The sequence below is a fragment of the Oryctolagus cuniculus genome, chromosome 16 (genome assembly GCF_964237555.1).
Source record: "Oryctolagus cuniculus chromosome 16, mOryCun1.1, whole genome shotgun sequence".
Lineage (NCBI taxonomy): Eukaryota > Metazoa > Chordata > Mammalia > Lagomorpha > Leporidae > Oryctolagus > Oryctolagus cuniculus.
Window position 1 is genome coordinate 5,281,528 of NC_091447.1, and position 12,884 is coordinate 5,294,411.

Here is a 12,884-nt window from a genome sequence, read left to right on the forward strand (position 1 = left end):
GGATCGGCGCAGCACGCTGGCTGCAGCCACCAGCTGTAGCAGCCATTGGGGGGTGAACCAATGGAAAAGGAAGACCTTTCTCTCTGTCTCTCTGTTTAACTCTGCCGGTCAAAAAAAATTTTCAAAAATAGATTTGGCATTGAAGTATCACACAGGTTGCCTGGGTAGTCAAAGCACTTGGGCTCATTTAGCAGTAGTATACATTCTGGGAGTATACATTCTAATTTGCATATTTTACATATACTCTTAAATACAGGAAGAAAATTAAAACCGAGACTGAGATTAGATATTACATTTTAGAGTCTTGAGACGTTTAAACTACAGACATGTTTCAAAGAGTTTACTTACTAAAGTGGAATAAGTCTTTTGTGGGACAGTGAAAGTTAACTGATCACTTGTTAGATTCTTGTGACATGAGAAAGTAGATGACAGGCATCATCAATATCACCTGTAACTTTCTCTGGTTTAAGCAACTTAAAATACAACATTATTTGACTTGTAACTCCAGTTGAATCAAAGCATCTACTACCCCAAGCATCAGTGCTCTTCAATATCCAATTTCACAGTTTTCTTAACACGTATCTCATGTTATTTATAATAGTCAGAGGCATCCCAACACCTTGTCTATCCTTGCTACCTATTAAATGGTTTATCTGGCAAACCATCAATCACAAATCATGAAACATATTTTAACTCAAGTAAGATCAGCTAAGAAAGAAAACAAAGCTTGTGTGGCCTAATTGGAAACCTTACTCACATCAATAATGCTTGGTCTAGGGAAGAACATGTACCCTCCAGATCCATCTGTAATAGATGACACGGGCAAGATTAAAATCCCCAATCACCTTCTAACTAGGGGCAAGGAAAATTTTGGTGAAAACAACCCTAAGCTTTTGTGAAAAGAAAAGTTTTCAAAAAAATTCAATTTCAGATCAGGCTATTGCTTGTATTACCAAAGAAGAAAACAAATGTTTTTTGCTTATTCTCTAATAGAAATCAGAGCTCAAGAAAAATAAAACTTGGAAAATGGAACTCAATAACCTTAACTGAATGTTTTTCAAATGCCTTAATGAATTGGCTCACCTGGCTTTAGCCTAAATAATATGTATCCAATAATCTCTTATTTGATATTCATATTATTAAAATAACTTTCATTACTCATAACACTTATAAATCAAGATTTATTGATATTACACATACCCTTGTCTGTGTCTTATAAAGGCTACTTTAAACACACTCCAAGTAAATATATTCTCAAAGAAGGAAAAAACATAATGTCTCTTTCATAAAACTTTAATTGGAGGAACATAGATGGGCTCACTTATTCCATGAGGTCAATTGCACAACCACATTAACCAGGTGATGTTCATTCACTTGACAGGTAATGTCTCGGGGCCTGTCCACACAAATAATTTTATCTGGGCAAACACCATTTGCCAGTAATGATAGGACAAAACAAACTTCAGGGAACTTCACGAACGGTCGGTCACATCTCACTCTCAGTACACACTGGCCAACAGATCTCCATTGTTTGCGAATGAATTAACTATGGCTTGAAAAATCATTAGTGCCATCTGCTTCGATGGTAGGAAGAACATCTATGACCATTTGTTTGCAGGAGCAAAGATTAGGGAAGTTTCAGTGTGTCTTTGGCATCATTCACCCTAAATCTGACATGGTATTTAAAAAATAAGTCGTATGGCCTGTTCTCATTGGAACTCCTTGTAGATCCATTCACTGTATAGGGAACTCTCTGGGCACTTTTCAGGGGTGTTGGACATGAGAAGTGTCGATTAAGCGCTTCTACATAAAGATCAGTCACCACAGCTACCAAAATAATTCATTTGCAACTACGTTTTTATCATTTAGGAAAGAACTAATGAAATTAACTAAAATCAGCTTAACAAATTAATTCCTTGGGCTGTTTGGAAAAAGTAGATTCAAAAATGTATTTTTATTTCAATCACTTTCTTGTCCAAACAATGTAGATGAGTGTCATTTTCAATTTACCAACATTTGAAAGAAAAAAAAAATTCTTTCCACTGACTTGAAAATTATGTCTTTCATTGAAGTATTTTATTAAAGAATGTGTTTACAATGTGGTGGCATATCTTATCTTTGCACATCTAAACAGAGGGAAGGAAGCCACGAGTACACACACAAGCATGCACACATACCCAATGTAAACACAGTATTGTATCTTTCTCAGGACTCATGCTTTTTTTTTTTTTTTTTTTTTTTTTTTTTTAAGATGAGGAAAGGGGGCCAGCGCTGTGGCATAGTGGGTTAATGCCCTGGCCTACAGCGCCGTCATCCCATATGGGCACCGGTTTGAGACTCGGCTGCTCCACTTCCCATCCAGCTCTCTGCTATGGCTTGGGAAAGAAGTAGAAGATGGCCCTAGTTCTTGGGACCCTGCCCCCATGTGGGAGACCCAGAAGAAGCTCCTGGCTCCTGGCTTCAGATCTGTGCAGCTCCGGCCATTGCAGCCAATTGGGGAGTGAACCAGTGAATGGAAGACCGACCTCCCTCTCTCTCTCTCTCTCTTTCTCCCTCTCTTCTCTCTGTGTAACTCTGACATTCAAATAAATAAATAAATAATCTTTTAAAAAAAGAGAAAGATGAGGAAAGGAAGAGGGTGGGAAAGAAAGTTCACTAGTATCTATCTCCTACCAATAAGCATCAACTAATATTTGATTCATAACATTAATATACACACTTTACCATGCAATTTTCTTTTTTTTCCCCTTCTGTCTCTTAGGTTGGTGGAAGTAGAGAGTTAAGAACAAAGAACACGTGTCTATTGGAAAATTGGAGTTACAGAGTGTGTGAGAGGGAGGGAGAGACAGAGAGAGGAGATCTTCCATTCACTGGTTCACTCCCCAGATGGCCACAATAGCAAGGACTGGGCCAGGTGGAAGCAAAGAACCAAGAGCATCTTCTAGGTCCCCCACACGGGTGGCAGGGGCTGAAACACTTGGGCCATCTTCTACTGCTTTCTCAGGCCATTAGAAGGGAGCTGGCTCAGAAGTGGAGCAGCTAGGACTTGAACTGGCACCTATATGGAATGCCAGCATTGCAGGCAGTGGCTATATCTCCTATACCACAATGCCAGCTCCAAGTTAAATATCTGTTACAGTTTGTCATCTGAAATCATATCCATAAGCTGTTCTTGTTCTGTTACATCAAACTTCATCGAGTTACCGCACATTTTGAATTTGTCGTCTATTGTCCACACAAACCTCTGTAGCACTGTGCATGAACATTTGGAGCGTATTAGTTTATTGAATCATGTGGCTCTTTTCCAAATATTGACACAGTTCACTATATAATATTTTTTTTGACAGGCAGAGTGGACAGTGAGAGAGAGAGACAGAGAGAAAGGTCTTCCTTTGCCGTTGGTTCACCCTCCAATGGCCGCCGCGGCCAACCAGGACAGAGGGCAACCAGGACAGAATCCGGCGCCCCGACCGGGACTAGAACCTGGGGTGCCGGCCCCGCAAGGCGGACGATTAGCCTAGTGAGCCGCGGCGCCGGCCCACTATATAATATTTTAAAAATGACATTCATCTAGATCATTGCCAATCTCATTAGAAAAGTCTGAGTATTAGAAAGTGGTGGAACAAGTTTACAGAATTCTAATTGTCTTTTCAACACTTAGATGTTATCCTCGAAAAGATCATCTGTCTGTCTGTCAGTTGTTTCCCTGGAAGTGACAAGCTTTCTAAATCCCCAAGAAAATGTATCCACTGCCCAAGTCTGAGCAGTTACAGTGTTGTCTGCCGGTCTTTCTTCCAGTAAAATCAGTGTTTCCTACTAGATGGGTCTGTGGGGCCCAGTATTGCTGTGGAACAGCAAGTTAAGCCGCTGCCTGCGATGCTGGCACCCCACCTGGGCACCAATTGGAGTCCTGGCTAATCCACTTCCAATCCAGCTCCCTTCTATCATGCCTGAGAAAGCAGTGAAAGACGGTCCAAGTTCTTGGGCCCCTGCCACCCATGTGGGAGACCTGGATGAAGAGCCTGGCTTGGCCCAGCACTGACCATTGTAATTATTTGGAAAGTGAACTAGTGGATGAGAGATTTCTCTCTCTGTAAGTTGGCATTTCAAATACATAAAATAATTTTTTTTTCAAATATGGCTATTGGGCCAGTGTTGTGGTGTAGCAGGCTAAGCCTCCTCCTGCGGCTCTGACATCCCATATGGATACCATTTCATGTCCTGGCTGCTCCTCTTCCAGTCCAGCTCTCTGCTGTAGCCTGGGAAAACAGTGGAGGATGGCCCAAGCGCTTGGGCCCCTTACCCAAATGGGAGACCAGGAGAAGCTCCTGGCTCCTGGCTTTGGATGGGCCCAGCTCTGGCCATTGTGGCCTTTGGGGAGTGAGCCAGCACATGGAAGATCTTTCTTTTCTCTCTCTCTCTCTCTTTCTCTCTCTCCCTCAAATAAATAAATAAATATAAATAAATAATTTTTAAAAATGTGGCTATGTAAGTTTGTAATTAAAATAATCAGGTGCAAATGCACTCCCCTGGAACAGTTCTAGTACTGCGATACATAGCAGATGTTAAGTACTTCTCCAGGTCGGCGCGGTATGCAGCAGGTTAAAGCTCTGGCCTGAAGCTCCAGCATCCCATATGGGCGCCAGTTCTAGTCCCGGTTGCTCCTCTTCTGATCCAGCTCTCTGTTATGACCTGGGAAAGCAGTAGAAGATGGCCCAAGTGCTTGGGCCCCGAACCTGTGTGGGAGACCTGGAAGAAGCTCCTGGCTCCTGGCTTCGGATCAGTGCAGTTCCGGCTGTTGCTGCCAATTGGGGAGTGAACCAAAGGCTGGAAGACCTCTCTCTCTCCATCTCTACCTCTCTCTGTAACTCTGTCTTTCAAATAAGTAAAATAAATCTTTATAAAAAAAGAGTATGGTACTTCTTATTTCTTCACACCACCCTTTAAATAGACATGAACTCAAAGACTGAAGTTTAATAACTTTTTAAATTTTCATTTTTATTTGAAAGGCAGAAGACAGAAACAGAGAGAGAGAGAAATCTTCCATCCACTGTTTCACACTCCAAATACTTCAAACAGCCAGGGCTGGGAGCCTGAAACTCCCATGTAGGTAGCTGGGATACAAATACTTGCACCATCATCTCTTGCCATCATGTACTCAGGTAGAAAGCTGGATCCAAAGTGTAGGAGCCAGGCCTCAAGATACACACTCTGATATGGGTTGTGGGTGTCCCAGGCAGTATCCTAACTGCTGTGCCAAAAATGCATCTTAGGGCCAGTAACGTGGCTCGCTTGGTTAATCCTCTGCCTTGCGGCGCCGGCATCCCATATGGACGCTGGGTTCTAGTCCCGGTTGCTCCTCTTCCAGTCCAGCTCTCTGCTGTGGCCCGGGAGGGGCAGTGGAGGATGACCCAAGTGCTTGGGCCTCTGCACCTGCATGGGAGACCAGGAGGAAGCACCTGGCTCCTGGCTTAGGATTGACGCAGCATGCCAACCATGGCAGCCATTTGGGGAGTGAACCAACGGAAGGAAGACCTTTCTCTCTGTCTCTCTCTCTCTCTCTCTCTCTCACTGTCTGGAACTCTACCTGTCCAAAAAAAAAAAAAAATGCATCCTGAGATTTAATAAAAATTTTCAATGAAAAACTTCAGATGTGATATGGTACTACTGCCTTTCATTGTGCTAAACCACCAGGAATATTATGCACCATTAATTTCTCACCCTGATTGCAAATTTTAACATGGTAAAAAGAAGCAGACAGCCTCCCAGCACTATCACTAGAAGGTTTCTAATTTTGGAATCTCCCCTTGAGGATCTCAGAAACCACATCTGTCACTTTAAGGACCCCCTGGCCAGTTCTTAAAGAAAGCACTGAGGGGTGGGCGCTGTGAGGAGGCGAGTTAAAGCCCCAGCCTGCAGTGCTGGCATCCCATATGGTGCCGGTACGAGACTCAGCTGCTCCACTTTTGGTCCAGCTCTCTGCTATGGCCTGGGAAAGCAGTAGAAGATGGCCCAAGTCCTTGGGCCCCTGCACCCACCTGGGAGACCTGGAAGAAGCTCCTGGTTCCTGGCTTCGGATCAGCACATCTTTGGCCTTTGAAGCCAATTGGGGAGTAAACCAGCAGATGGAAGACCTACCTTTCTCTCTCTCTCTCTCTCTCTCTCTCTCTCTCTCTCTCTCTCTCTCTCTCCCCTTCTGCTTCTCTCATTGTGTAACTCTTTCAAGTAAAATAAATAAATCTTAAAAAAAAATAAAGCAAGCACTCAGCCTGCAGGGCTCATGGTCCTCCTGGGACACTACACTCTCACTGCCCATTTACTCAGAGCTGCCAGGTACTGGGTGTGGTCCCAGAGACTGAAATGCAACTCTAGGCAATAAGAGTTAGCTATCAGCAGGATTCAAATAAAGAAACCACATGAGGATTTACATTCAGATCTTCTGCAGGTACCTATATCCAAAACCTTAAATTTTTTACATGGCTAGGATGGCGGATTCCTCCTCCCCGCCTCCCCCATCAGGTCCTCATCTCTGAGCTGCCTTCTTCCAGTGTCATTTTGCTCCCAGAATGCCACAGCCCAGGAGCAGCAGCACAGCACTTTGCATGGTCTGGGTGTTTCCAGCCACACTGCAGATCAGAGGACCTCCCATGTGCTTGACCTATGCACATTCTCTGATGTTCTCGTCACCTCCAATGCTGACCCCAGTACTGGAGCTTGACAAACGTATCCAAGCATGCATTTTACAGCACTTGGATTTCTACGTGAAGGGGCCAGTGTTCTTGGGGCAGCAGGTGAAGCCACTGCTTGCCACAGAGGCATCCCACTTTGGAGAGCCGGTTTGAGTCAGCTGCTCTGCTTCCAATCCAGCTCCCTTCCTGCTGATGCACCTGGAAAAACAGGTGAAGATGGCCCAAGTTCTTTGGCCCCTGCCATGCATGTGGGAGACCCATATGGAGCTCTTGGCTCCTGTCTTTGGCCCAAAGCTGGCTGTTTCGGTCATCTGCAGAGTGAACCAAAGGATAGAAGATTCTCTCTCTCTCTCTCTCTCTCTCTCTCTCTTTCTCTCTCCCTCTTTTTCTCTCTCTCTTTCTGTAACTCTGATTTTCAAATAAATAAGTAATTTTTTTTTAAAAAAATAAGCCTGCATGGCTAGCTGGCATGTTTTGCAGTGCAGTGAGTGGAATAATCATTGCTTTTGTAACTTTCAAAGACTGTATAACACAATGTAGTCTTAACTTAGAAGATATAAAAGAAGGAGAGCTATAAAAACAGGCTTCTATAAATATGTTGGCTTTCAAAGAAAATTATGAGAAATCTTCACATAAAGTGCTTAACAGTTTGTCCTATCTAGAGGTCAATGAGCAGCCTTCAAAGAAACCAGGCTGAACTAACGTTACCAAATATAATGAAAACATGTGCTGATGTGGGAGGGGTGGGTGGGTGAGAGGGGTGGGAACTGTCCAGAAGCAGTGATGCTATCTGCAAACTTCCAAAGACGTTCGTGCGAATCAGAACCAGGTGCCCTTTGCATGGTGAAATCCATACCCAGGACTTTTCCCTGGGTTTTTCTTCCCCCACCCCAAGTTTAATACATTGAAAATGACACAAATCTATGATTTGGATAAAACACTGTTTTGAAAATAACAGCAAGTTGCCCAATCAATAACAATTTTGAAAGCATTTTTGAAGCCATTGGTTTTATAGAACACATTCTCACCATTTTTAGCACCAAAGCATGGATACCAGATAATGGAGGGAACTGTGACACCATGCAGGACATACTACCCCGAATCATGGCATGTTGGCATTTGAGAAGACAGCAGAAGCAGATCATTCTCTCTTGCCTTCTCCTACCAGGCCAGAAAAGAACTCTGACCATCCACTGATGTAGGACATATCGATATGGGATAAACAGGCAGAAAGATTAGCTAGGAACAAATGAGATGAAAGAGTTCCAGGCAGCCCTGCACTGTAACTCCACTCTTCACCTGTCAATCCACTATCTCTACTTCCCATGATGCACCTCTGTCTCATCTGGGACCAGGAAGGAAGAGATTCCAAGATGGCCTCCTTGAAGTTTTGTTGTTTTTTTTTTTTTTTCAGTACCAATAAGTCTTGATTTATTCATTGTATTTCCCCAGGGAAAGGAGAAGGGATGGGGAGAGTCAGCATATGTGTTACAAAGCAATTAGAAAATGGGAAAGGAGGAACCCAGTACAGCAAAAATCAACCTTCAAATACACACTCCCCAGTGGTGGGGTCACCAAACCCAAGGGGGCTTATTCTCCTGCAGTTCAGGAATGGGGGGGGGGGTCAGCCAAAGAACAGACGCAAGCTTTCCTACCCTCCCTCCCGCCCGCCCATAAATTCACGATTTCACATAAAGCTTTGGTTTCTAGCAGTAAACATGGAGTTACATTCGTCCGTCTCCTATCAAACAATCTTATGGCCACTTTGACATAAGTTTCTTGCACCTGCATAAAAGTTCCTGAGTGCCTTGGACGTACATTCATAGTCCCCTTCTTGACCTCCAAACCCCTTTTCTACACAGAAGGTGCCCAATAGCTTCTCTTCTTTCGGATAAATTGAGGTCTGACCCATCCAAATGCATCAGTGTCTTAAGTCATTGGCATGAGTCCCATCAGGAAATGGTCTTGACTCAGGAGGTTGGGAACAAGGGGCGGAGCTTCCTATTTTGTTCAGGATTTTTGCATGAATCCTTTAGATGTGTGGAGACACCCAGGGTTCAGTGTTTACGTGTGGGTGGGGGAATGGAGAAGAGGGTAGGTTAGGAGTCAAATTTTAAGGACAGAGATCCAGAATAGGATAGGGGAAGGGGAACGCCAAAGACAGCTTAAGATCCCCGCTTCAAGAAGAGAGCCTCCTGTGTTTCAGATCCTTCTGCCTGGTGCAGAACCTTCTGTCAAAGATGCTTTGGCTATTTTTCTCTCAATACAAAAAGAAGTTTGTAAACAATAAAACCCCAAAAGAACATGGAGAAAGACCAACACATTATATTTACACAAACTAGGCCACCTAGCAATCACCAACTCAGAGACGCAGTGAAGTCCTACAAAGCCCAGACAATACAATAACTGAAGGGGGGCAGCATTTGGGGGAGACAGGAACCCAGGACCAGACACACATCACCCAATGCGTTCTATTGCATTTGTCCCGTTTCAACACAGTGAGGTAGGTTGCGGTGATCTCTCAGCATGTACATGAAACCCCCTTCTCCTTTAGTTACCATGACAGTCATCACTACAGTCGCAGGGCAGGACACTGGCTCTGGACACCACCACCGAGGCCCTCACTTATGGGTCTCCCTGGAAGCCAAGAATTTGGGAAGGTTAAGGATTTTTTAGTCCTTGCTTCATGTTCACCCCTGGACAGCACAGGATGGGTACAGGGGTATTGGTCTTCAACTCATCCTTACCAGCTCCCATTTTTCACACACGCGTGTGTGCACACAAACACACACACCCTGTTGTGCATAGTGGGCCTCGCCTAAATCTGGTTGGTGAAGGATGGCTCTGTTAAGTGAAGCAAAAGACCTGTGTCCTAGGATCAGGCAACCTTGACCATGGCTTCCTCTCTGGGCCTTTCAGCTGGCATGGCCTGACTTCTCTGCATTTTCCTGTCCAGACTAATTTTCAATCTTCCGGGAGGAGGAGCTCAATCATGGGACAACCCCATTAACACTTCATCTCCCTGAAACATTTTCAAGGTGGAGGGGGTTTCAAGAGGACACTGTGGCAAAAAAGCCAGCTCCAGTTGGCAAAATGAGGTAGTTCAATAGGCTGTGCACTCCAAATAGTTGCTCTCCATGGTGATAAAAACAACAAAAAGCCTTCCTGCTGTGCAGACCTGGAGCTGCTGCGGACTTATCCCTGAGATTGCTCATGTACCTGAGAACACAGTGCAGGAATGAGGGCCTTTGATTAAAATATACAAAAATACAAACCCAGACTACTTATATTAAAAAAAAAAAAAGTTCAAATGCACAAGATACGTCGTTCGCACATAGTTAGTGCAGTTGGCATCCTGGAGAAAGTGGGACCCAAGGTACAGTTATCCAAGGGAGCAAATAAATAAATCGCATTGGCCCAGAATGGGGTCAGGAGTGAGCTCAGGAGCAGCGGGTCTGTGACTGTTCCCCTAGCCACCCTTTTTGCCGATCGTCACAACCCACTGCTTGGGACAGTTCCCAGCACCCTGTCCCAGGATCGAGTTATGAGGAAACAAGATGTGGAAAACCCTGCCTTACTCCCGAGAGTCCCTCCCACAGGACGTAGTGGTTTGGGGGTTGGGTCCAGGAATCTGGTCCCACAACCAGTCTTCTCACCCTGGCTAGGGAAGTATTATTCCATATCCTTTCTTCAAAGGAACACTTCCCCCATCCAGGTGACTTTGCAAAGCTAGAGATTTGGCACGCCGGGCCTCAGATAAAGCATGCAGGCTACAGGGTGATACCCCCCCCCAAACCCCTTAATTGCATTTGGATATAGCATGGTTGGAATTCCCTGCCTCACTCCTTCCTCCCGGCATAAGGGAAAAAGGGGTGATGCTGTGAACCCCAGCCTGGGATACGTGGCAATGCCAGCTCCCCCCAACCCACCCTGTCCCCACTTTCTCCACTCTGCAGTTGATGCCTGCTCCTTGAAACTTCCTGATAGCCAAAAAACCAGCCCCCACCCCCTGTGGCTCAATTCTGGGCCTCAGGGAGCATGGCAGGGCTGTGGATCTCCTCTTCATCGTCCCGGAAGTAGGCTGGCTTTCCCTGGGCGCTGGGGGCCTGCTGGGCCTTCAGGGGGCACGAGGCCACCATATGGCTGATGCTCTGGCAGAAGTGGTACTTCTTGGGTTGGGGTGGCAGCTTGCACTCCTTGGCATGATGGTCTAGACCTCCACAGTTGTAGCACCTGTCTCCTTTAGATCTGCGCTTTTGCATGCTCTTCCCCTTTGGCCGCCTCTCACTGCCAATACAGAACACCCCACCAGGCCCGGTGACACGGATGGATTCCAGGCCCTTGGCGGACTTCTTGAAGGTGAATTCCACTGCTTCACCCTCCTTCAGGCTCCGGAAGCCCTCCATGTGCAGCTTACTCTGGTGCACAAAGACGTCCACCGGGGGGTCGAGCGCGACCCCGGCGCGGGCGGTCATGGACAGGAAGCCGAACCCCATGCGCACGTTGAACCACTTACAGATGCCGGCCCCGTGCAGCAGCTGCGGCTCGTCCGCCGCCCGGGCCGCGTCCTCCGGCGCCTCCTCGGGCGCCTTCTCCGCCGCCTTGGTGCAGCCACCTGCAAACTGCTGGTTGGACACGGAGCCCATGGTCGTCGGCAGAGCCCGCGGCCCCGGGCCCCTAGTCGGGCGGCTGCTGGCCCCAGAGAAGTCCGGAGGCAAAAGGGCCTCCTTGAAGTTAAGATCTGCAGCAAGCCCCATAGACACAAAACCTTGCCCCAGCTCCACCCCTTTTGTATGTCCAATTAGGGGACCACTCCCTGTGCCTTTGTAGTCGCCCTTGTTGTTGGGCCTTCTCTGGCTTCCTTTCACAGTCTCCTCGTGGGCAGCTCTCGGAGTGTGGCCCATACCCACGTGTGAATGGACATTCACTCACTCACTGCAACTAAGTGCTGCTCTCTCATGCTCTGCGTGGATGTCTCTGCTTTGAGTTCCTATCGCTGTCGGGGAAGAAGAAGTTGGAATACAAGAGTTAGGAGACACATTCCCATAGCAAGAAGGCCATCACCCAGAGGCGGCCTCCCTACACCAGAAGAAGACAGCATCTTCACCTGCAAGGTGACGAGAACAAGAGAAGAATTCTAACAAGCAGGCCTTGCTAAGGACCCCCAGTTTATTACCACAGCATCATATCCCCCGTATCTCGGCACAACCGTCCACTCTTCGGGAGCCGAAGCACCAAAACACACAGCTTCCCCTGTTTCCTTCTCGTCATTTCCGGAGACTCTTGTCTCAAGTAGAATGTACTTTAAATAAATTGCTGTGCTTTCCTCTTATTAATATGTCCTTTGTTATAAGGATCTTAGCTATGAACCTAACAACAGGTAAGTAAAAGTTGCTTTTATTCTCCTATAGTTTCCGGCACCCACGAAATCTCTTCTCCTTTATACCTTCCTTAATCTGTAGCAGGTAAAGGTCAAGTTTAGTAAAGATATAAACATCCTGAGAGTGATATACAACAACTCTCAAAACTGTCAGCTCACCTGATGGGCAGAAAGCAAATCACGGGTATTGAGGAGGCAGATTTATCTCCGAGCACAGATGAAGCAACTGGCTGGTGATTGCTTTATTCCAGGACTTCCCCAAGAGATAGGAGTCAAGTTCTTATGGATGGAAGTTGGGACTGGGAGGTGCAAGTTCAGCTCATGTCCAAGTTCCTGATTGGTATGTGGTGCTCCTGGCCTTTCCTGGTTGGTCAGTGATAACCTGTTCTTTATGATGGAGAAGTGGGCTCCAGTTAGTCTGGGATTTGGTGGGATTTGCAGGTGGGAGATACTTCCTGCTCCCTCCCAAAATAAAAGCCTTGGGGACCCAATTCACCATCAGCATGTTGCTTTTTGGAGAAACAAATGACCTCATAGCTGCCCACTCCCTCGATGCAGTGAGTTAATTTTAGTAAGAGCTTGATTCGCCATCAGAAAAACAGGGCAAGGAGAACTCTAGCTAAGGAAGGGAGTCTGGACCACATCTGCATTCAAACCGCCATACAGGGTGTCAGGTTCCCAAGGGTACTTGCTTAATCACAGTACAGAAAACTAAAACCATTTTGTGAGAATCCAGAAGCAGGAAGAAACAGCCGATGACACATAGCATGGATTTTGCCACCCTCAGACACATCCCACTCACACATCCACAGACG

The 12,884-nt window shown here is 46.1% G+C and overlaps 1 protein-coding gene across 1 annotated transcript; it reads right to left on the reverse strand.

Moving 5' to 3' along the window:
* Window positions 1-8,564: 8,564 nt before the first annotated feature.
* On the reverse strand, window positions 8,565-11,406 carry LOC100357100 (protein lin-28 homolog A). The gene has a single exon (XM_002720844.5). The coding sequence runs from the start codon at window positions 11,333-11,335 to the stop codon at window positions 10,706-10,708; it is 630 nt and encodes a 209-aa protein (XP_002720890.2). The 5' UTR covers window positions 11,336-11,406; the 3' UTR covers window positions 8,565-10,705.
* Between the last annotated feature and the right edge of the window lie 1,478 nt (window positions 11,407-12,884).

Excerpts from the sequence above, each read along its gene's own strand:
- LOC100357100 (XM_002720844.5), bottom strand. The coding sequence starts at position 11,335 with ATGGGCTCCGTGTCCAACCAGCAGTTTGCAGGTGGCTGCACCAAGGCG.